Here is a 25,693-nt window from a genome sequence, read left to right on the forward strand (position 1 = left end):
AGTCAAGAGTCTCATCGGCCGACCATTAATTTATATTAAATGGGTTAGTCAAATACCGGTTAGTGATTGGCTAAACACAGTCACGTGATGGAGGTACATTCGTTATGAACATTCTTCATTCTTCATTAATGATTGCGAACATTCTTCGTAATGTTCTCCCATGCAGGCCATGGGAAAACATTTTCACGTAACAATGACGGAAGGCCTAGGACCGCGCGCGCACAGTGCATTTGGCTCTGCGCGGCGATCAACTGGCGAGCGATCGAGTGCGTTGTGCTGCTTGTGGTTGACATTGACGTATTTGACGTACATTGTATTTGGCTAATCCATTTAATATGACAGATGATGACTTTCGTTGCCGGGAGCATGTACCAAACGTTCCACCCTCAGGGTTTGAAATGCTATTTCGGGAGGCTGTAAGTCCCTCGACTTTGTCTTGGCCTTGGGACTTATTTCAAACCCTTCGGGCGGAACATTCGGTATGTTCCCTCCCCCGCCAGTCATCATCTATATGATATAGAACTCTTTTTTTGCGGGGGGGAGGGGGGGGGGGGGGATAAAGGACTGTTTGTGTTCGTAGTTCTGCTCATGGTTGGATTTAGGGTCAGTTCCCCCCCCCCCCCCCCCCATGGAGGTCATGGTTTGTTTATTTGTTTGTTTGTTTGTTTGTTTGGGGGGAGGGGCGGTCAATGTTTCTCTTTTCCTTTCTTTCTTTCTTTTTTGGCAAAGCCAAAAGTGATGGGGTAGGGGCTCTACAGACAGCAGTCCCTATCTGCCCCTCCCCCTTCCCAGCCCCAAAGTAATAGGGTATCAATTATTCTTCATTCTTCATTCTACAAACAATTATCATCTTCAAACATATCTAAGAGTGTTTCTAGTACCGTGTTGAAATTGTAAATAATGTTGGTTGTGGAGAAACCTATTGTAAGCATTATTACTATTAGAATTTTATATATTCACATGTTATTCATCATTTGATTCACTGTATGTAGTCCCTGATGACTTAGATTTTGTACCAAATATGGCGTCTGTCTTCTTCTACAATTATTCAGTTGAGCATAAAACTGATTTATCAGCTGGAAAAAAATTTTTTTTCTTAAATATTTTTATGTATAAAGAGGATGATATATGATTTAAGCGAATTAGTAGAGAGTTAGGAGCTGTCATTGTTATTTTCTGTTCAGTACCAAAGTACATCTGTATGTATTTTGTTGCGTGAAGTGGAGAGTTACTGTCATGTTATTTTCTGTACAGTACCGGGTACATGTACTCTATTCCTGTGCTGAACCAGCAAGTATGACCTCTGCGAACCAGGATGAAGCCATGGCCAGCCTATGTACATCCCAGGAACTCCATGACAACCTGACCACAAAGCAATGTCTCTGCAAGTACAGAGAGCAGGACATTCTTGACCAAGTCAACCTTGAAATGGCCCAAGGGTTCCAGGCCACGTCACTGGGGTCAGAGGTCTACATGAGTGCACAGGTTTCAACCCAGAAGAGAGATGAAATTCTGTTGAGAGTTAGCTTCATGACCAACATAATGGAAGTTGGACAGTACTGCAAGAAAGTCTGTGAAGTTCAGGAAGCTCTTGGAAAAGATGAAAAGTTGCAGGATATTGTAAGAACAAATTACCTGTAATACACATTTGTAGATGGTCATATTTGGTGAAAACAAGACAGATTCCATGTGCTTGTCAATTATATGGTGTCCTGCTACAACTAGGAAAGACATTCTTAGGCATATATTATAACTGGTCTTCCTTTGTTAGATTCTGTTTGTTCCAGAAATATTGTTACTTAATTGTGTCCTATGTGGACTTTGGTCATTATCAAACCATTCTAGAAGAGCAGTTTAACCCATTTAGGGCTGGCTGACTTTGCTACAACACTCATTTCCCATAGACACATTCCAGAGTATACTCGAGACTTGTCTTCAACGGGTTAAGGCAGCTATTTCTTTGATGTTTAACTTCATGTGAATAGAGCTATCACTCTTCAGACTGTTGACAAATGTATTTTGTATCCTTCAACAATGCACCATTCAGATACTAGCAATAGGGCACAAAATATGGAGTTAATTTATATTTGATGAATGCAATGCTATTGTTCAATGTTCTGATCAGATGTTGACACTATCGACTGAACATTTTGCTTTCTAACTCCCTAGTGGGCACTGGTGTCTCTTCCGGATCAGCTGGTGGCATATTGTGCAATGAAATGCACCAGGGCTCTGCTGCTCTACCTGACCCAAACTGGTAGACATCATGTAAGTGCTCACAGCAGAAGAGATAGTCATATCACAAAATATTCTACACATTTTGTAAGCAGAGTGTTTAGCGATGGAGGACTTGAAGGCAATTTCATGAATGGCTAAATTCACAGGACTCAACAAATACATTGTACATGGATAGTATATTAGTAAATACATGACAAAATTACTATTTTTCAAGAAGCAGACATATTATTTTCTAAACTTGGTGACAGTGTGCATTGCATTTGTTTTATGTGAGTCGATACTTTGTTCAGTTAATTTGGCTTACTCTCAATAATAATCCACTTTGGACATTGCTTGCATTCTTCTTTTTTGTTATTGAATAGTAAAAGGTGTTTGCCTAATATCAGTCAGTGGCTTATACCATACTTCGTGCAAACCACAAGGGTCAGTGTCACAGATCCACCATCAATCCAGAGTATGAGTGAAATAGAAAACCTCACAAGGTTTTTACCTTGCTCCTGTGCAAAATTCATATTGGATTTTTTTACAAATGAGAATTACAACCCTCTCACACCTGAAACTCAAAATAAATTTTGCTTTGATTCTCAGGTTAGGAACTTCCTCTGTCATGTTCTTCACTGTATCCTTGAAAACAAAGGACATACCAACACCCCATCAGATGTCTACAGACACATCTTCACCTTTGACCTCTTCAGTGAGCTGTTACAGTTGACAGGGGATACTGAAGGCAGCTCCAGTGGATATTTGTCACCATGTATGACATCAGTAAATGCAGATTCATCTCTCAACTCTCAAACATTACAAAGTGAGAGTAAGTTTTTACAGAGTTTACTCTCTTGTAGGCCAGTGCTCTTTGAACTTGAAGGATTGGAAGAAAGTTTGATGCAGTACCAGGGGTAGTGAACCTTGTTTGCATGAAAATCATTGTCAAAAAACTTGATCAGTCAATACTTGTATTATGATATTGATGATGAGAGTGTCATGTCTTTATATCTCAAATAACTGTGGATATTAAATTTTTAAGGTCAGATACATCCTCTTGATTTTTTTTTTAAGTCCCTGGATATGCCTATTCTGTGTTGTTTGAAGGTTTGCCTGGATATGCCTACTTGCCAGTGACTCATTCAAGACACTTTTTGTATTTTTATTCTCTCTGAAGCCAAGTGTCAACAAATTGAATTAGTCTCTCCAGTCATAGACACACTGCCTTTTTGTCCCAGTATGTCCTGTGGTATTACAAAGCCTCAGAATTGTTTACATTAATATAATCAAATCGTTTTTGTGTCAAATAATGAAACACAGAAGCCAGTGAGAATCTCTGGCTGCATGTTAACAAGTAACAATTGTCTGATATGTTGTATTTAAGATCATTGGAACTCACATGCCCTCTATTTGTATTTTTGTCACTGTTCACCCCTGTCCAGGTATTGCAGAGACGTGTTGTTGTACTATCCGAGAAGGGATCCTTAGTCTGTGTGAGATGTTGAGCACATTCTTCAGTGCTTTTGCTCCGAGACAGGCTGTTGAGAGTCCTGCAGAAAACCTCCTTGCCTGGCTGCTTTCTGTGGAGCCCAGCTCGGTGCAGACTGTTTGCTTCTCCTACGCAAGACATCTCCATGTACTCACCAAGTATGTCTGTCACAAAGCTGACGATGACCAGATGTTCTTATATGTTTCATCACTGTTGCAGCCTCTGTGTGGGATCCTGACATCGGGTGGCTGCCGAGATGCTGCCTTTGTGAAGATGCTTCTCAGTACTGCCATCACATGTGTGGGTACCTGTGTGAAGAAACTGGTCCCAGGGCATCACATGCTAAGCCACGCCCAATTTGGCAGCATACCTGCAACACTGAATACCGTCATCATTGGCGTAGTTTCTGCAATACTTGAGCCTGCCTGTCTCCACAGTCTTCCTTATTTCGACGGTCATGTTGGATTTGGTGGTGCACAATTTGACGAAGATGCCAGAATACCCGGGGATCTGGCAGAATATTGCAAAGGGGATCGAACGTTGCTGAGGAGACTTGCAACTTTTGTAATTTTATGTGTTGAATATGCATCTCATTTAGTGCCAGATTATTGCAAAGATAGCGCTCGTCATCTCATACAACTGACAGCTTTCATCAGGGCAAAATTAAAGGCAGCTTCAGGGGCTTGTGCTGACAGTGAGGATCGTGATAACTGGATCTTCCTCTTGTTTGGGGACCAAGACGATGCACTGATTGCAACAATGCACAGTCTCCTCAAAATTCACTGTCGTCGAATGAAAGTCATACAGGCTACAGCTACGCAGGTGTGTGATGCCCAGCATCATACAAGAAACCATGGTCATGGAAGACAAAAGACAGAAGACACTGTGGTGGGGTCTGGTGATGATAAGTCAATGTTACATCCACACGCCATCTTCCTTTCTTTTTTGGATCACATCACCCACGATCACAGCATTCTCCTAGATCTGGTTATTTCCACCGAGACAGAATTTCTGGAGTACTTTGTCCGCTTCCTTCGATATGTGTCATCAGATTGGCAGGGTTTCACGGCGTTTCATGCATGCAGAAGGAAGATATCTGAGGAGCCGTGCAATGATCCAGCCAGTCATGACCTTCATTTTGATAAGGAGAAGGAAGAGGATGATGGGGAAGGGGATGATGAGGATGGAGATGAGGAGGATGAGAAAGATCACAAGGAGGAGACAATGGATACATTGGGTGGGCATATTTCACTAGAGGATAGATACAGCACAGACTTTTGTAGCTCTAGCAAGACGCTTGGTAAAGGAAAGGTTTTTCATGACAAAAATTTGATGGTGCCAAAAGCAGTGGACAAAGTGAATTCTCAGGGAAGTGATAGTGGCAGCTCAGCAGAGGAACATGATGTATATGGTGGCCTTGCAAAGAGGCAAAAAGTAGATGGATGTGTAAGTGACCCAGCACAGAAGACACAGTGGATGTGTTCACACAAAGAAACACTCAAAGAGCAAGAAGTGGGTGAAAAATCACATGAAGACAGTAGTGTGCATCATACCCCAACGTTAAACTTTCAAAATGTGGAGCAGCTGGACAGTTCGAAGAGCAATTTTGATTGCAGCAGCAGCTATTCTGATCAAGATGGGCAGTTTGCAAATTCCTCCCTCTGCACTTTAGATGACACGATGACTGTATTGATAAGGCTTCGATTAGCTGTAGAGAGGCTGGACTCAAAGGGACTCTTTCCATTTTCAGCAAAACCTCTGGTTAGGTTGCTGGTAAATGTTGAAGACCTGTATGAAAGTGGAAGTGCCTGAATAAAAAACTTTTCCAAGCTCTATAGCTTAGGTGACTTGACTCATTGCAGGAAGATACATTGTACATGCATATTTCATGCATTCCACATCATTGCTTGTAAATCCAGTGTGGTTCTTGACCAGAGGAAGACTGGCGCCAATGTATTTTCATATCCATGTTGATTCTTCAAATTCAAAAAAAAAAAAAGACACACAATGCACCCAAATCACAGGAAATGCTTAATAACTTACTGTATTTCCGATGCCTCAAGTTAATTTGAACCAAGTCAGCTATTGGGAAACGTTAATATCGAGGTCAGCTTTCATGTCGTCAAAACAACTTTTCACAGGCCTCTTAAATTCAGAAGCACAGCTCATATTGCCAAAACTATCTGAAACTGAAGATAGCCATTCAATGTTATGTTACCTACATTTTGTATCTTCAAAGAAATATGGAGCTAAAAAACAGTGTGTAAATGATTGTACATGTACAGTGCACTCCTGTTATAATGAAATGCTGTTATAATGAAACGATCATAGTTATAATGAAATGCTCCTAGTTATAATGAAATAACTCCTGTTATAATGAAACGATCATAGTTATAATGAAATGCTCCTTTCAGCAAAGCAAAAATTAATCAGATCAAAAGACTATAATCTATGTACATTTATTTACTTTAGTGTTCAGCTATGATGAAATTTCAATATAATGAAAGAAAGCCACCAATCTCAAAGACTTTGTTATAATGGGAGTGCACTGTAGAAATGTAGTTCCCAGAGTGCACATGAATATGCAGATAACATTTCATAGACAGAAGGCAACTTGTAGTTTCACTTCTCGCATTCGCTGTTCACCCTCTATGTCTCTATACCCGTACCCCCCCCCCCCCCACACACACACACACTCTTTTCTATGTACACTGTACTTCCTTACAATGTGCATGTGTGCATGAGCAAGTGAAATGAATATCCAGGCTGCATCATACAGGATATGACCTCTGCTTTGGTATTGTCAAACCAAAGGAACTGACATTTTTATGTAAAATACATTTTCTTACCCAAGTATGAAAGTACAAACTTGTACAGAGTTTACTTTGTGTTTGTTACTTGTAATATACTTGTAATTTTAAAGGGAGGTATAGTTTTTGTTGAGATGGGGCTTCAGGTTTACAACTTTTTTGTGAGATAATTACATGTATAAACCACTAACAAAATGTTAAAGGGCTTACAATTCTGAGAGGAATTCAGTCTATTTGATGAAAATTGGTTTTGAAATGGCCGAGATATCTAAAAACATAGCAGTTTTAATAATACATGTAGGTGGGATGGACCACTTTGTTTTACTTTGTTTTTCAAAACAATTTCCATCAAATAAACTTTGAATTCCTCTTAGAATTGTATGCTCTGTAACATTTCAAAAGTCATTTCTAATTATTTCACAAAGAGCCAAAATCTGAATCCCCATCTTAACCAAAACTATACCATCCCTTTAAATAATATTAGAGACTCAATGCCTCTGCACATTGTGTAGGCTTATACAACCATGCGTACATGACTGACTTGTCTATTAAAAAACAAAACAAGGAAACCCAAACTGCAAACACAGTTGATGTCTCTCTGGCAATACAAAATGAAATGAAATGGGAGAAATGTAAATACAGAACATACCCATGTTTTCATTTTATTAACAAAATTTCAATATTCACATATATTTTACATGTTAAAAGGCAACATGTAGTACAATTGAAGGGGTCGGTGCAATATAGTGCTAACCCACGCTTTTGTCAAAATTGAGTTACATGCATTTTCATAATCCTTAGCCTTCACTCTAACCTCTGTGAAAATATATTTGAATTCAACCTATAAGATGGTAAAAAATGCATGCATTCATGTTTTATTAATGTACAATGTATGGACTTTTCAAACATTCAACAGCGATTATCTCAAAATGACTATTGTGTGGGTTAGCACTATATTGCACCGACCCCTTCAATTGTAGCCTTTATATCCTGCAGTTTCACAGTGTTCATTCAGATTTTTCGTGGATGTACAAGGTAGATTGTAGCAACTGCCTAGAGGTGCCCAGACCTATTCTGAAATGTGAGGATACACATTCATTTTTCACATGTGAATATAAATGCAAGCTCCAATTTCCACAAAAGATACACAAAAAAACTGTAAAACCAGAAATGTTTGCATGCATTTTATTTTCGTGAACTATATGAGAGCCAAGATTCGTAATATTAAAATGCATGTGAAAGTTCGTCTACGCTCTATGCACTGAATGCCAGAGGCAATTCGCAAAAAATGCTGCAAAAAAGGCTGTCGGCTCCAAATCACAAACATTTCTCAATTTACGATACATTATTTGATGAACAACCTTGTTTTGAAATATAATGTGTTGTTCCAATGCCAAGTTCAATTGTATGTATATAAATGTTGTGAGAATACTTCCCCACCCCCTCCCAATAATTCATGTACTTGCAGCCTTATCTGTATAATCTGCAATGGGCTTTTTCTTCTTCTTTTTTTTTTTTACAACGCGACCATATTTTTCAAAAGCACACTGAAATTGCCTTTCACCACATAGTCTAAATACATTTTGAGTGAATTCATCATGAACAGTGAGGCTTGGAGCTCTTATAGCCCGAATTCACAAAGATGGTTTAAACTAATAAACCATGGTACAAAATGTGTACCATGGTATAGAATTAGCATGAACTAGGCATACCTTTGACATGCGCATATCAATGTGCATTTGCTACTGGACATCTGTTGGCATACACAATCTGTTAATCATATTCACGCAGAAGAAATATGCATACTCCATGGTTTGGTTTCAATTGTACCACCTTCATGAATTCGGGCCTGAAAGTTTGGCCGGCAGTGTGGGTTAAAATTGAATGAGAGTGTAGGTTGGGCTTTACATGGAACCTAACTTACATGAGGTACATGGAATACCTGGTAGGAAGAGACATTATGATGTTGAAAACCAGCAATTCTCTTTGCTATGCCCAACACAGGAACAGTTCAAAGGTGTAACACACATGAATATTCATACATGGGAAAATATGTTATGAGCTCTACAGTCATTGCCAAGTTACATACATATAGGCTGGAATGTCACAATGACATACACTGTACACTGTCCTACAAAATAAGATGGTTTATATTTAGATTGCACTGTCAACATATTTACTGTGTAGTGTTTATGATGCTGATTGGTCTGATAAGTTTCTATCAGACATAGATTGAGTAATAGCTTGTTCAAGAACCGATGCTCATTGTCCGGATACTACAAGCCCAAGAAAACTGTTGATATGAGTATACATGCTAATTTTGCTACCTACACAACTTGTGTGTGATTCATCCCAACTTCTTGGAAGTAAAGAGGTACATGTATGGTACATGTAGTTTGGTGGGCTTGGTGGTTACAAGCTTGGAATAAATGATGCTCCAAAACAAGGAAAGGTTACAATATGGGGTTTAAGAAGTTGTGTTTTTTCTTACTTCAGGGGCATCAGATACACCTTATTACAGGACATATTTTAGTAAACCCTCTAATCACATGATATGGATTACACTCCACTTCCCCTGTATTGGATTTTGCAGTCCACGTATGCAATGTTGGTTAGATTTTCCTGGCATTGGTGCCAGATGGTACCAAAAAAAAAAAAAAATGAAAATAAAAAATAAAAATCTCAATTAGCATAATGCAAAAAATCATAAAGACTGTAAATCTCAATGATATCTCGAGAATAAATTCATTAATTTTGGAGTTACAACTGATAAGATAGGCACAAAACTTAACAGACCTGACATCAATAGATATCAGTTAACACAAAAGTGTGTTGAACTGGCAAGGTTATTATCCCTGTCACATTGACCAGTACACAGCATCACTTCCTGAAGATGAACTGGATAATGTAAACACTTCAGACAAAGTCTTCGTAGAAACAATGCCATGAACAGAAGGAAACCCTGGCAGAATGCCACATGTTGCAAGGTCATAGTTTCTTTATGGCACCTCTTGAAGCAGAAATGCAGGTAAGAGCTGGGGACAAATTGCTGGAAGAAATGACACCAGTCTATTCATCTGGTGACCGATAGCAAACAGACCATCAGCCTGCCCAGAGTACCACTTTGGATGATATTCAGTCCACACAGACGGAGCAGTATCCTGACCTCATCGCCTGTAGCGGTATCTCTTGAAGCGGAACCAGAGCTGGAAGATGCTATTGGTGAACTGGCAGCGGAAACCATGGCGATGGGAGTATTCCCATTCTCTGTTGACGATCTTAAAGGCGATGTCCTGAATCGGAGGAAAGTGCAATCGAATAAAGAGTTTTATTAAGCATTATGTCTTTGGGACTTGTACAATTCACTGTTAATACATAAATTCTCATTTGAAGTTTACCACCAGGTAGACTGGAAAACATGAATTACCTTAAGCATTTACTGCATATGAAACTAGATTATTCTTGTATTTCTTTCTCCAAGATGGAACTATTGATAGCAGACTGAAGAGGAAGCTGCGAAACACATTTGTACTTTGACGATAATCCAAAATTTCAGAAAAACTGTTCCATGACTTCAGCCTATGTGCCACACATATGAATCCATAATAAGGTAACCATACTTGAGTAGCTCAGCTTGCATTTAGTATATGGAATTAGTGACAGCAACATATTAAAGTATGATAATCACAGTCATAGACATTCCTCGACCAGTAATGCATTGTAAAATATTTTCATACATAACAGATTAAACAAAGGATGTTCCTTTTGTGATTGCAATGATGTCCTGGTCACTGCATACATGAGATATGTCAGAATTTTTGTGTAATAATACACTGATGAGGGAAAGCACAATCTATGTTCCATGTCAACAGTTGCTAGTAATATTTCCACGAACATGAGATGATAAATCATTAGAGAATGTGCATATGCAGCTGCTAACACATTCAAATATACATGTACCCGCATTTACAAATGCAGGAAGATCTAACATTCAAAGCTGAAAGTGGCAATACATCTGTGGTGATCACTGTATCATTCATCATACCTCATATGGTGGGCCTGCATGGAACTTCAGAATGCCAAAGTCTGGATTGTCTGGGCACGGTGTGAGAATGTACTCCGGTGTTTTCCTCTTGTCAATCAGATCAGGAAAGAAAATCTGTACAGATATTCAACATTTCATGTCATTAGCATTCCATAGACACTGAAGTGAATGGACAATACACATGAATAATAACATGATGTCGGTACCGATGATATCTGTAACAGTCAAATATTGTTATTTCATCTAAGTCTAATGTTAGTTGCTTCTATAATGAAACCCAGGTCAATTCCTGAAATTAAAAGCAACCCTTTCTGAAATATGAGATCTTACAATGCACAACAGGAGAAAAAAATGAATGTGGATACTATATAAGTGTTGTCCTTACAATGTTCTTATAATCTATTCAAGTTTGTACGATAACTTATCTCATGATGAATGGTCACCAGAATTCATTACAGTCAACTTCGTCTATGACATATCCACTGGGACTGCAAGAAAATCCTTTTTTGTGACTTTCACAAGTTTCTACTTTACACGATAGCAAAACATGTAGCACACGTTTAACATATCAATCCTGGGGTAAAGTTTACTTTAACTTCAACATTTGTACAAGTTGTGCCTGGTCTTTGGTGTCACATACTGAGACAAAAATATTTACATCACTCATGCCTGACAGGACAGCATAGGACGACTTCCAATCAATCTGATGTGAGAAAAATTATGCAGTCAATTTAAAGCCACAAGGCCCAAGATGGAAGAGTACTCACATTGAACTTGTAGCCCTGAACAATCTTTGGTGGAGGGTTATCCATGTCGTAGTGAGTCTGGTTGTACTTATTCCACTCAAAACCCTGTCAAAGGAAAAGACAATATGAAATCAGAGTAAAAGATTGCCATTTCAATTGTAAAATATTTCTTGTTACACTGAAGTGAGTAGATGTCTCTTTCCATCTCCTCCAAGTTCCTTCTGCAAAAAAACAAGAGCTCCAGGAATAGTTGACTTCCTATAATTTCTGTATTGTCTCCTCTGATGTGGTGGGAGCAACAACTAAGACAAAAGAATATAAAAAAGATCACAAAACAAAACATTCTAATAATGTGTGATACAACCAGGATTTCAACAAAATGAAAAAGAGAAGAGGGAACCCTGTAATAAGGAGGACCTCAAAAATCATGACAATTACCTTGGTATATCCGGTTCCTCACTATATCAGGTAATACAAATAAAATATATAAAGAAATAATAAAGAGTTGAGACCTGCAAAATCACCTTATTATAGGGGGGCTCTTTTACATACAGCCTCTTTAAAATGAGGTTCAACTGTATTTCGCTTGCACGTAACATTATTGTAACCTACATAAGACACAGAGAGAAGAAAGAAATAGAAGCACTCACAGTGTGAACGCGATTGAAGAATCGCGGCTTGCGAGGGCGGTACTTGTCGGCCCACATGTATGGCTTCTGTTCAGTGGTGACCTCCACAGCAAAGGATGCCTCATCCTTCCCCATGTCTTCCTTTGCCTTCTTGATGAACTCGGTCTCAGCATCCGTCTGCAAAATGACACAAGTTATCGGATTAACAAAAGTTGACAGCTTAATTATGTCACTAGAGATTAACCAACGAAAAGCTTTGCCTTTTATCTCACATTCTCATTAAATGGAAACTATGTTTATGTCATGTCTATGACATGTCACAGTCAAGTTATCTTATGAAAGGCAAAAGCTTTCTATATCAAATGATCTGAAATGTTTCAAAACCTTCGATCAAACAATGTTTTCCCATCATTGGGTACCAGTTGCATATACACCCATTTGGTTTGGTGGTGTTCAGAAGTTATTACTAATTTTTGAAACTTAACTGTGTATTCTTGGCTGTTGCCTGACATGATCAAATCTTCATATTCATGGTAACATTCCTCTCTCATATCAAAATGCTGGGCAATACTTTCTAAAAAGTTAGGCAATGTACAAAAAGAGTTTCTTACGGCACTATAATTCATGAACCTAAAGTAAATGAAAAAAGCTGAAAAAAAATGGTTGTGCAGTACCCTTGTGTGTGTGTTCTAGTCAGCACAAGTCGCTACAAGGATACACACTCCAATAACATTATCTGACAGTATCACTATGAACTTATATACTTTTGCCATATCGCTGCTTTTATTTTCTTCATTTTCTTGTTCCATTTTCCTGTGTCCATAACACCTCTCTGCTCACCTCTGCTGTCCCTGTGCTGATGAGGAGCTTGCGAGCCTGCTCCAGCTTGAGTCTGTCTTCCTCGGGATCCTGGACGAAGACCTCGATGGAGAGATCCTTCTGCTCCAGGAGCCGTGGGCTGTAGCCACCCTGGTAGTACTCCATGTAGCTCTCCTCCGCCAGGTCCTCCTCCGTCAATATCGACTCTGGTCTGAATTCATATTTATGGGATAGAAGATGGTAATAATTATTAACATGAGACCCAGTAAGTCTAGTGCTCACAGAAGTGGCACACTTTGCGTTCTTGGCACTCTGCCTGGGGCACAGTATATCAAAAATCTTGAGATTTTGGGATTGCTGCAGGCATCTTAGGTAACATCCTCCAAAGTTTGGGTATTTGGACCCCACCCTGGGGGCCCCCTATGAGGTACCATCACCATTCGCACAAACAGTAAAGAGTTGACAGACATTGATCGGCCATACGATTTTAAGGTAACATGGTGTTTCATGGGTGGCCCAATTCATTCGCTGCCCACCGAGGTACATTAAAAAACATGAACAGCACAGGTGAATGAATATGTGCATCAAAGCTTAAGCTCATGGGTAACAGTCAATTTCAGCCAAGATTTTTCGGTTGTGTGTGTACTTAAAAAGAGGTCAGTAACAAAGCTATATAGATAATTTGTTACAGGGATTCTCATTTCCCAGCGAGGCCAGCCACAGATGACATGAGACAGGTGATATAGGAGAAAGAGCAACACATAGCTCAGATCAGTCAGAGGCCAACATAAATGCATCAACGATTCTTACTCCTCTTCTTTGGCAGCAGCCCCTCCTGCAGCCCCTCCTTCCTCTCCACCACCAACGGCGCCCTCTACCGCTTCCTGCAAACTTTGACCTTCTTCTGTCCTCTGTGATGGCCCTTCGTCGTCGTCGTCATCATCCGGTAGCTCTATCTCCGCGCCCTCTGCCGACGCCGGATTTGTCAGCTGAGTGGAGGGGTCCCACTCTGATGATGTCGCCCCAGCGGAGGGGAACAGGGGCTGGGCCTCCACCCCTTGCTGCCATGGAAAATGGAAGAAAATATCACAAGATGTTCAACTCGCTGAAGACTAGTCTGAGTCTCGGAGCAAGCTCTTCAGGTCACAACACAGAGTTGAGATCACTCAGGGCAACAATATCGGCAATGCACTGGAAAGCAATCCATATCTGTACACTATTTTTAGTTTCAGTCTCTGTGATCACACACGGTGTTCATTCATGGAGAAATTATTATGAAATGTTTATGACATATCTTTCCTGTGTCTCCTTCTTTCTCATGTGCTGTGCAGAAACATTTCGAGAGTGTACTTGCACATTTGTGGTTAGCTATCATGAGTTCTAAATAAAAGTCACAAGATATGAAAGGGTATATCCAGCTTTGTTAGATAAAAACATGGTGAACAGTACCCCTGGACTATCTGGCAGCACTGATGCCTTTGTTTGTTGGTTGGTTTGTCTTTGTTTTGTTCTTTCATTTGAAAATGAGATGGTGACTTTACTACCACTTGGGGTAGGCTGTTCAGGATGGGGGCTTTCTGCAAACTCTCAAGCTACAGATTCAGCCAGGTCATGGATTTCAGTCTCACGACAAATGCATTGTGAATTCTTGTCTCCATGTGCATGTAGGTGTGCATGTGTGTCTGTGCCTGTGCCTGCATCTGTGTCTGTGTCTGTGTCTGCATCTGTAGTCAGTGTCTGTGTCTGTGTCTGCATCTGTAGTCAGTGTCTGTGTCTGCATCTGTAGTCAGTGTCTGTGCCTGTGTCTGCATCTGTAGTCTGTGCCTGTGTCTGCATCTGTAGTCAGTGTCTGTGTCTGTAGTCAGTGTCTGTGTCTGTGTCTGTGTCTGCATCTGTAGTCTGTGTCTGTGTCTATACTTGCATCTGTAGCCTGTGTCTGTGTCTGTGCCTGTGTGTGTGTGTGTGTGTCAGTGCCTGTGTGTGTGTGTGTGTGTCAGTGTGTCCGTACGATACCTCACCTGTTGGCGAAGAGCAGCCAGCTTGCTCCTCAGCTTCTCCTGATGTAGTTCCCTCAGCCTGGCCCGGGCCATGTGAGCATCCAACTGTTGTTGGAGTGACTCCCAGTAACCTGTAGGATGAACAGCAGACTACATTAAAACTCCTCCCAAAACATGTCTATAGATACAGAATTCACCTGGAGGATGGCTACCCGGTATTTACTGTAAAAACCAGAAACATTCGCAGCAAGAAACTTTCAGGAATTGGAGCCAACAGTATTTTTCGTGACACAAAACTTTCATAAATTGTCACTGGCACTCACTACCCTGTGCACACAAAACCTTTTGCATGCATCTTACTTTTGCAAATTTTGCGTCCTCACGAAGTTCGTGAAAGTTTCATGCATGCAAAAAATTTCTGGTTTTACATTAATCAAAATCTCTCAAAATGTTTGCTTTCTCTTATTTACTTCTCTTACAACTCTTCATTCCATTGTATGAATTTGCTGTTCTTTCCATCCCGTTTCTATCATATCACACCTTTGGACTGAACATACAAATTGGAATTAATACCAGTTACATCAGCCTTAAAAACAGCATACGAATATCTATTCTATCTTCACATAAAATTGAAAACAGTAGAAAAGCCCAAAAATGACACTGCCCTGCTACAAGACATCACTATACAAAGTCAAACATTCCTATGCTTCAAACTTAAAATAGCATTTCACCCTTGCTGATAATTGTGTGTACCTATATCTAAGGCATTGCCACTCTGTATCCTGGCGACTATCTGAGCCTTCAGTGCCAGCAGCTGACCATGGGTCTTGTTCTTGAAGACATCCGCAACCTCTGAGCTGACCGAAGTATTGATGCCTTCACGTCTGTCAATGGCTTCTACGGAGTCACACATCCAGTACAAAATGAAAATAATGATGCAGTAAATCAAATAATGATCTAGACAGCAAAGATGACAGCAGAAATGAAATCATAAAATATGACAATAAAAATGTATACAGCATATGATCATAAGGAGCTGCCATGGCTCAGTGGACAAGACCACAGGTAATCAATCACGAGGTCCCTGGTTCAAGTCCCCTGGCAGCAGCATTTGTGACTGTGGGCAAAGCAAGTTATCCTTCTTTTCTAGTCCTTAGGAGAGGACATAAAGCCATCGGTCCTGTACGTTGCTTGCATAGAGATATTCATTGTTTCCTAATAGCAGTTATGCAAAACAAAATCATAATTCAAATATCACTGTCACATACGCAGGCGATACATCTTCTATGCTCTTCATCTTCTGTTGTCACTTTTCATATTGGTGACACAACATTTGCTCCTGCGACAATTGCTCCAGTTTTATTTTCTCCAAGGACTTAGGATTAGGGTTGTGACAGGGTTTTAGGTTTATTTTGATGTGAGGATTACGATTAGTGTGAGGGTTATGTCTGTGGGTAGGTTTTATGATTGCCTTAGCGCACAGATATTTCATGGGAACAATTGTCACAGGAGCAAATTTCATTGAACCTTCATATTACCATTTTCTTTGGGGGCTAATCCAGGCTACTATCTGTTTTCAATTAAACTCTGTCATTACTGTATTAACATGTAGTACAAACATAATGCCTACAGAACTTTGAGGTGGTGGTCCCGAGAAGTTAAAGACAGCAAGAAAAGGAATGACAGTCAACTTACCTTGCCCCTCTGGTGTGATCTTCTTCAGCTTTGTAAGCTCATCTTCAGCAATCACTGTGATGTCCTTCCAAAACTCTAAGTTTTTTCCCTCCTCCAACTCCACATACACTTTAATGTCCTCCAGCAAATCCTCAAGGTCAGTTATTGTCAGTCCCTACAAAAACAAAACAAAACAAGTTGACAAAAGAAACAAGTTTAACTTGCACAAGTTTCAAAGACAACAACAACAACAACTGAATATTACTAATGCTTGAAAATATAGAAATCAACTTTATGGCCCAAATTCACAAAGGTGATTTAAATCTAAACCATGGTCTACGCAAATTTCTTCTGCGCAAATACGATTGACAGATTGCGTACACCGACAGATGTTCAGTAACATACGCGCGTTGATTTGCTCATGTGAAGGTACGCCTACTTCACACTCAGTTTAGACCATAGTTTAAATTTGTACCATGGTCTAAGTTTAAACTACCTTCGAAAATTCAGGTCTATAAGTCTACACTACCTTGCTGACATAATTATATATATTTACCATGATAATTTGGGAACATGCATGAAATGAACAAAGAGAAGAAGAAGCAGGAAAAAGCTATGAAGAAGAAGATAAAGGAGGAGGAGGAGAAGGAGACAGAAACTAAAGAGGAAAAGAAATATGAAGAAGAGAAGATGAAGGATGAGAATAATGGAGACAAGGGATTCGTTTCATCAAGTCATCACATAAAAGTCTTACATAAATCGCAGAATGACCAAAGTCGCTCGTATGTAGCTATATGAGATTTTCAACATCCATTTCATGAAGCCTCTCATAGTGTGTCTTATGAGCAAAAAGTCTCTCATAAGACTTTCATGAAACAGACCCAAGGAAGAGAATAGGAGGAAGAAAGCCCGTCACAAACCTTGAGGACATTGTATGGCTCTTGCATCTCCAGTGATATATCCTCATCGTCTTCAGCGCTGATGTACTGACCCAGCAGATCAATAGGTTTGGCTAGACATAGGAGAGGTGTGATGAGCAAAGAATTAGCATTTAAGACAGCTTTTTTGCTTCTTTGTTATTTGTCAGTTCTGCCTTCTTTCCTTTCATTGTAACTTTCTTCCATTGACTATTTTGCTTAATCTCTTACATTAACACATATGTTATTATCATTGTTGCCATATTTTTCCTCTAAACTTGATATTTTTGATGACCATTTATCTGAATCTACTTTGAACCTGCCATTTTATTTGCCAAATCTATTAACAAAAGTTTGATGTATAATTTGCTTCCTGGTCTATTGCAGGAATCTTGCATGATACTTATTTGAGTAATTGCTATTGTTTGCACATCTTACCATAACTTTGTGTTACGAGTCTACTTGTAGCCTAAAAAATAATAATAATCTTTAAAAATGCTAAATATATGGTAATATACAATGAACATGAAAGGAACAAAACTTCATTACAACGAAGCAAAAATTAAGGTCCCAAAATTATTACCATTAAAGCCGTGGTGCAAACTTCCCTTCCGTTAAAACAAAATTTTGATACAATGACAGAAAACAGCCAGTCCTAAGGACTTGAAAAAATCTTGAAAACAAAAAATCATGTGCAATCATAGCAATGTAAGTGTGCATGCATAAAGAGTACTTTGCATCATGCTCACCTCGTCCATCTTTGATTCTCACTTTTGACCTCAGTTTGGCTTGATTTATGTGAAACTGCAAAATTAATATAAGATCAAACAAAAATAAGGAGTAACAACATAAATCAACTACAATTCTGCTTCTTCTTCTTCTTCTTCTGGTGCATTTTTACATACATTTTTCTACTTTGAAACATCTGAAAATGATCATCCTGGTTTTATTTTGTTTGAAGAAATTGTGTTCACTTTGAACAAGGTGTCGTATAAGGTCTTCTTTTCTTCATTCTAAAAATGACAAGGATTGCTATTCATTTTTAAAATCCTGTTTGTAGTAATAGAACATCAGAAAGCATTGTTTTAATATTTGCATGTCTAGAGCACGGTTACAAAGAATATTTTCAAAGGAAATAGAAAACTACTGACATTATTGAAAGATAAGAACCATCAAGCTTGCATGTTTGGCAAGGGCTCCTTGAATAGTGTGTATTTACGAATAATAGCTCAAGAAACAGGGCAATTATACCTTGGAAAGGCATTTGCAAAGAGTGCTGAAAAACAATGACTGTCATGCAAATGTAATAACATTGATAGTTAATACAGTCGATGACATGAGGGTAGGTGAAGGTTACACCATGAAATTGCTACTATAGAGCTTGTCATCCTCGTATCATTAGTGTTTAGTCTGAAATAAAAGAATAAGGAAATACGTACAGTGTCCTCTTGTCGCTCCCATTCCTTGAAATATTCCGCTTCCCTGGCCCTTTGTAGCTCCTCCTGCAGAACAATACACAAATTTAATCACAATTTGATGAGTGAATGCATCCTCAAACTTTTTCGTCAAGTATAATCTAAGTACAGTTTTCTGTCCAACCAATTCCATCCATGTCCCTCATTTATTTCCTGTTTCTAATAGGAAGATTTTCTCTAAATAGCACATACATGAAGGTGAGATGTATATCAAAATGGCTTGTTTGGACACAGAGCATATAATGATTGAGGAAATAAAGAGAGATATTCTATAAACTACAAAACATTGTGTTCATAATATGTTATCCCATGTTTCCAAATCTGCACTGGAGAATTACAGAATGCAGCAGTCTCAAGCAAGCACACCTGTATTGGTGAGTTAGGACTAGTTCATTAAATCCTTCAGAATGTGCAGATTTAAATTCCATGCACTACTATCCACTGAAAATCAATTGGAGCAGTTTCCCTGTATAATGTTATTTCTTTTATATATAACTCCATAGGACCTTTGAGCATTTACAGAATATTTCACAATTTTCAGTCGAATGAAGAAAATTTCATTATAATAACAGACTGTCAATATGCTTCCACTGGTCATACAGTCAATGGGCAAATGGATGCACTACACTGATTTGCTCTCAGCCTCATCAGAACATTAAATCAGTGCATTCATAAATATGTAAAACTCTTTCACATTTAAAATCTCAAAGGAGAAAGCAAGGTGGCAAGGACAAGTTTGACATAACCATACAGATTCATAACAAAGTGCAACAAAAAAAAAAAAAACTAAAGTGAAGCATATCATGGGCAGACTGAGATATCTAAATATACCAAATTTACTCAGGTCAAGATGAACTAATTTTTATGCAAGGCTTACCAATTCTTTGTCCCTCTGCTCTCTCTCCTTCTCTCTTTCAATTCTACGCTGTTTCACCTTTTGAAGTTCCAACTGTGGGTGAACAAAATATTTGAAAGAAACCATAAGTAGGCTGAATTACAACATCTTTAAAGTACTAGTGAAAGAATGCCAAGCAAAGAGTCACTCAAAGTATCTAGAAACATCTGAACATAGTGATGCATTAGATTGATTCCTGTAAGAATGCTCAAGTTTAAGATTTCACAGGCATTTACAGGTGGACCAACAATTGTAAATCAGCACTGCAGAATGAGATTAAAACTCTAGACTCAAAAGAATTAAAAAAGAAAAAAAAAATGCAATTACAATATTGCATTTATCTAACGCATTATGAAATAAGAGCTGTTTTATATGTTTAGTATTGCCACAATCGTTGCGACTTCATTTTTTCACAACTGATTTGATAACCCACTTCTATTTTTAGTGGGATGATACATGCGGAGTTTTGAGTGACAGGGATACCATTGTAAAAGGTGATACATTATTAAGACATATGTTATGAATATAACAGCAGACAATGTTTATCCCTGAAGATGTTTCTCAACCATTTTATCCATTATGTATGTATGAATTATGTATGTACCGGTATGTTTCCGGACCAATGACTTAATGTCTCCTACTACTCATGATCCTACAACCATCTCAACTAAAGGAGTCTGGAACAAATCCTACTGGCAATCACAAACCAAAACTTACCCGATTCTCAATTTGTTTTCGCTTCACCATTCTCTTCATACTGTCCGGGTCCACGTCACCAATGCCCAACTTTTCATTTTTCTGCAAAAAGATTAAATAGAGGAGCGCCACTGCTAATTGATGTTTCCAACATGGTTCACACCCATGAAGATGACATGTACACTTTTGGGAGACCATAGAACATATTAACACGCTTTCTCTTTTTTCACAAACATATAAAGTGTGACACATGTGAACTGGAGAAGGAAGTCCTATATACTTCGATCACACAATCTGCCACATTCTTATTTACAGTTCCTTTTCCTCTGTAGTCAATCCACACTAGTAGTCTTACAATATGCCTATTGCATGGTTTGTTACCTAAAAAAATTGAAAAATCATAGTTCACTTGTTTTAGAGAAAATACCAGAATGTTTCATCAGCCACCAGGAAAAGGACTTCAACACTTTCTCTTAAAATGCTGTTACAGTGGTTCATCTATGGTTTAACAAATCATATTCTATGTCTTCTATGTTCACAAAAATGGAATGCTTATCTTCGAACACAGTCATTGAAATTGCGAATCCCTGTAAAACAGTTCTGTGACTATCAACAAGAAACCTATCATGCGCTCGTTTGAGCTTCTCTAAAAACAATCTTTTGCATGCTATAAAGCACAGTAAATCTAAACTACAAACTTTGAGAGTGAATGTTTTATGATTTCAGGAGGAAGACTTACCTTCTGCCACACAAATGTATCTAGAAGATTTGGGTCACCAAATGGATTGTCTTCATTGGTATATCCCTGCAAATGAAAACGAGCAAGCAAATATACATGTAACTACCAGTAACCTCTAATTCAAAGACTGCCCCATTGTAGTCATGGACCATGACAACAAATTCATTTATTACATCAAGGAACAACTTCAACTATCAAATCCTTATAAACTACAGCATATAGGCACTAAGTAACACTGAATTCAAACCCATTCTATCATAGGGAGTATCAATAAACAATATCATCTTAACTACGCAGTAAAGACATCAGACTTTACAATATTTGTTATCAATCAAAGAAGTCACAAAACACAGAGATTAATTCAAAACAATTATCTGCATGCTAATGGCAATTCCAATGGCAAGTGTTGGGATCAAATTTAAGAAAAAAATGCTGAGCAGAAAATATGAAACCAAGAAAGGGTTATAACACTGTACTACACACTGCGTGTCCTCACAAACACAAGCCACAACAACAACAACAAAATGATAAAACTGTCCCATGCCTGAATAAAAAGAAAGGAGGGTGAATACTCTAGGGTGCAGAATCTTTATCAAGCCAATGTACTATCACAAATCTGCTAACGACGTAGTCTGGAAGCATAGAAGTACGGCCCTCACATTTGAACCTGCTAATAGTGAACCCAAAGTAAACGGCATGGACACCTCGCGGCCTGAAAATCTTCACAGTTTGCTATCATCATGCTAAGTGAAATAGTTTGGCTGGATTCTGGCTGCATAAAACCTAGCCTTTTTCACATGCATGCAACATACCATCATTTCTTCGTCCCATCCCATCTGTTCTTTCCTTTTTCTGTCCTTCAGCTGTTTTTTGGCCAGCCTCCTGGCTCGTTTCTCCTCCATCGTCTCTGTAGCCTTGATCAATGCTTTCTGGGTTCTGCAATTAACATTTGAATCATGACGAGAAGACAGTCATTCAAAGACAAATGTTGAATCATGGTGATGGGATTTGCAATACCTTTGTAACAATCCCATTTTCTGGTTGAATTAAATGGCATTGATTTACCGGTAAAGGTAATTTCCATTAAACAACAAGTACAATATTTCAATTCATGCAATGCTTGATTCATTGGCAGTGCAGAGTGGGAAGGTGCCGATGGTGTAGGTATGGATTTGGAGCAGTGAGTGGAGAATAGTAGTCGATTAGCTTAGGTTCTTTCAAACATATAGAATAGTGTCACACTGATGCTTTAAATTTTCCTTTCTACCCACAATAACATGTCATGATAACATCAATTTGTAAATGGTGTACATGTACATTACAGTATACCATATACCCTACTCTCACTGCATATAGTGCATTTACACACACACATATAGAGAATTGTAAGAGAGATCTGAAGACACACAAACTAAAAAGAAAAAATACAGGTATATATCATGCTCTACTGATTTCTTAGGCTATTTAGTACTTTTTAATCAAGATATGGGTTTTTCATGCAATGTATACTATGAATGCACTCACAACATTTTATCTATAGATACAACTTCTAGGCAAGCACAGAAGTCCAACCCTTCTGCAAAAGTTCATACACTTGTAGGTTTGGGGGATGAGACATCCTGTTGTAATTGTTCTTCTCCATAACTTTGTTCTTCTTTTGTGTGACTCCAAGTCAAATGCTACAAAGATCTATGCACCTACTGCACACATAACACAAATTAATAAAATAAGAACTAAATCAAACAAAGAACTAGGTCTACGGCCTTGTCTAGTAACTTACTTTTTGTCTATCACACCATCTGTTTTTGGCCTCACTACCTCCTGTTGTTTGGGTGAACGAGATCGGGAGCGAGACCTTCTCTTGTGCTTGTGCTTGTGGCTCTGGCGGTGTTTCCTGTCTCGAGATCTGGACCTAGATCTCTGTTTTGCCTTCTTTCTGCTGTGTCTCTGATGATCACGCTCATTGCCACTGCTGGGGGGCGAGGAGCTTCTGAAGGAAAAATGTAAATAAATAAAATTAAACTCTTGAAGTACATGACATATGATCAATTATAATAGTCTGAATAAGCTAATACTTATACTTGTACCCAATCCCAAACATCCAAATTCAACTTTGTTCAGTGTTAATGATGTCATGACTCATGTTTTGTTGCTCTTGGGGAGAGTGGGTTTGCATCAAAATTGTTTTTTTCACAATTGCACAAGAATGCGAATGTCACCAAAGACAGAAAGATCCGTCTGTCCGGAGGAGTCTTTAAATTTTTTTTTATGTTATAGCTCTCCTCCGGAGACAGACGGGAGGTTGTCATATACCTCACTGTAGGGAAGCTCTTAACCACTGTCTCTACTGAGAGTTGGGCGAGGTACTTCACCCTTCTCGATTGTGTCTAATTCACAGCCCTAGATTGGCAAATTTAAACCTGTATAGCAAAATCAACATTTCAAGAATGCATTGCACTCACCAGATTAATGAATTATCCAACATTTTGGTAGAATTTTCATGAAAAAAGACACAACTACCAGCCTGTTGATATGGTCGTAACAGCTCTTCAACATATGAATCTGCAGTGTTAGCCAATCACATGCGAGGTAGATTTCTACGTACAGTAATGTATTTTATTAAAACACCTACCTCACATGTGATTGGCTATGGCTAACAGATTCAAAATGGCGACTTACAGCTAGCAAACGGCGATGTTGCGACATGGATACAAATTTTTGCAATCCAACCTACAATGTCTAACGTTAGACTCTGGTTACTGTATTTCGACTGCACAAGTCAATGTGAGAAAGTTACCCCAAATATTGCTGCATAATGTGTCATGTCATGTCAAACTTGTTAGAATGTAAAAAAGCTGTATGAAATTGGGTTTATTGTCACGTTTGGTCTATGCGTTTCCGCTGGCAGAGCATCCGTAAAGGAGCCAGTATGATAGCCTTTGGTCTGTATTTACGGAGGGGATCCGTGAAGCCAGACGAGTCTCCACGGAACATATCCTCGACGACCAGATACAGACCGCTCTTTTGGTCAAATAAAATGTCACCACTGCACTGCACAGATTAAATATTATATTTAGTAAAATTTACAGAGGTCAGAGTGCATTTTATCTTGATTGAGCTTTATTTTTAAACAACAAATCGTTCTCGACAGGCCAGGTACAGGCTAACCCCGGGACGCTCCGTGTACACAGTTATACTGTGGGAGCGTCCTGAGTCAATAGAGTGCTATATCGGTAAGCTTGAAAAACATACACAGTCTGTCACAGATTTTCGCGCCTCCGTAAGTTTCAAATTTCACTAGAAAAAAACTTACTTTTATAGTATACATAAGATTCTTATCTAATTCGTACCATCCGTTCACCTTGTTCTTGTTCACACTGGTCCAATGATCTTGAAAAAACGTTTTTTTTTTACAGGTCCATCTCCTACTCCTAGCTCCCCATCCCATTCACCATTTTCGAAATCAGTATGCAGTACACTGCGCACGTAAATATTCATGTACAGGCGGAGTCGCAATGCTTTTAGCCTTCTGTCAAGGCCTGCGCGCGCGCGCACCCACCCAATAAGCAACGCAATATACAGCGAGAGGGTTTGCCACAACAGTATGATACGGCCTTGCCATAAAGCTACAGCTGTACAGATGAATTGACGGCCAGCGCATGCGCACAAATTTCAAATCCATTGACTGTATAACTAAGATGTCGTTCTCCCAAGTTCCTCTCGACCGAGTCGTATTTAACTCATCAATTCGAGCAGAAATGGAATATTGACAGAACCAAAAGTTGAACGCAGTCAGTCTTCAACATTATAACTTCACCTGTAAGTCTTCATATTACAGAATTTTTGCGATTTCATGTTGATATTTAGGCGCTACACTTCGCCTGTCATGATCAAGTCTGCTACAATGCGAAGCCCCAACACTGCGTGTGCTACTGTTGGGGCTGGTCGCAGAATAGGTACAGGCATGTCAGATAGAGAATTGTATTTCAGCCTGAAATCAATGAGGGAATTAGTTCTACTTACCGGCTGCCACTAGACCTAATTCACATTTGATAACGTTAACTGGGCGAAAATCACGGCAGCTAATAGTCGATAGTAATTTAATATCAAATGTGCACGTACAAATACAGTGTACGGGAATACTAACATAGATGAAAATACATGGGACTACACATTATACGTTCACGCTGAATCGGCTTTGAATATTTAGGATGTGTATGCACAAACCTTTGTCTATGCCGCTCGCGATATTTTTCACGATCTCGTTGCCTTTCACGGGACCTAGACGTAGACCTCGATCTAGATCTACTTCTTCGTCTTTTCTTGTCACTTCTCCCCATGATTAGCGAGACTTGGTCCGGGCTAGGCAAGTTCTCTTGAGGAAAGTCCGCGTTTGCAGCACATACGGTACGTGCACAGAACGTATACGTACATGTACGTACAGTACGTCAACACAACAGTAGTCGTAGGCAAATTGTAATAAGCGCACACACATGTACAATATTGCGCTCTTGGTACTGCGTGCGCTTCTTTCGGTCGCAG

General features: G+C 39.0%; 2 protein-coding genes across 2 annotated transcripts; one reads left to right on the forward strand and one right to left on the reverse strand.

Annotated features, from left to right (window-relative positions):
- Positions 1-1,323: 1,323 nt before the first annotated feature.
- Positions 1,324-6,566, forward strand: LOC140230703 (uncharacterized). The gene is made up of 4 exons (XM_072310844.1): positions 1,324-1,620; positions 2,170-2,268; positions 2,827-3,049; positions 3,663-6,566. Exons 1-4 carry the CDS (start codon positions 1,324-1,326, stop codon positions 5,519-5,521), a joined length of 2,478 nt encoding a protein of 825 aa, XP_072166945.1. The 3' UTR covers positions 5,522-6,566.
- A 590-nt stretch (positions 6,567-7,156) lies between these two features.
- On the reverse strand, positions 7,157-25,547 carry LOC140230345 (splicing factor Cactin-like). Its single transcript, XM_072310495.1, has 18 exons — positions 25,379-25,547; positions 22,932-23,141; positions 21,964-22,087; positions 21,152-21,217; positions 20,434-20,514; positions 19,699-19,770; positions 18,786-18,848; positions 18,096-18,150; positions 17,350-17,441; positions 16,451-16,604; positions 15,509-15,652; positions 14,777-14,886; positions 13,569-13,819; positions 12,780-12,969; positions 11,961-12,116; positions 11,332-11,415; positions 10,565-10,678; positions 7,157-9,812 (listed from the first exon to the last, which is right to left on the reverse strand). Exons 1-18 carry the CDS (start codon positions 25,489-25,491, stop codon positions 9,687-9,689), a joined length of 2,205 nt encoding a protein of 734 aa, XP_072166596.1. The 5' UTR covers positions 25,492-25,547; the 3' UTR covers positions 7,157-9,686.
- Between the last annotated feature and the right edge of the window lie 146 nt (positions 25,548-25,693).

Source organism: Diadema setosum, chromosome 7, assembly GCF_964275005.1.
Source record: "Diadema setosum chromosome 7, eeDiaSeto1, whole genome shotgun sequence".
In the NCBI taxonomy this organism is placed as follows: domain Eukaryota; kingdom Metazoa; phylum Echinodermata; class Echinoidea; order Diadematoida; family Diadematidae; genus Diadema; species Diadema setosum.

What these genes read in the sequence shown, in the direction of transcription:
- LOC140230345 (XM_072310495.1), bottom strand. Translation starts at nt 25,491, where the DNA reads ATGGGGAGAAGTGACAAGAAAAGACGAAGAAGTAGATCTAGATCGAGG. An exon ending in GATCACACCAGAGGGGCAAG is followed by an intron (nt 15,653 to 16,450) that starts GTAAGTTGACTG and finishes GTGACTCCGTAG; the next exon opens with AAGCCATTGACAGACGTGAA. An exon ending in ATGCAGGCCCACCATATGAG is followed by an intron (nt 9,813 to 10,564) that starts GTATGATGAATG and finishes CCTCCGATTCAG; the next exon opens with GACATCGCCTTTAAGATCGT.
- LOC140230703 (XM_072310844.1), top strand. Translation starts at nt 1,324, where the DNA reads ATGGCCAGCCTATGTACATCCCAGGAACTCCATGACAACCTGACCACA. An exon ending in ATGAAAAGTTGCAGGATATT is followed by an intron (nt 1,621 to 2,169) that starts GTAAGAACAAAT and finishes CTAACTCCCTAG; the next exon opens with TGGGCACTGGTGTCTCTTCC. An exon ending in TCAAACATTACAAAGTGAGA is followed by an intron (nt 3,050 to 3,662) that starts GTAAGTTTTTAC and finishes ACCCCTGTCCAG; the next exon opens with GTATTGCAGAGACGTGTTGT.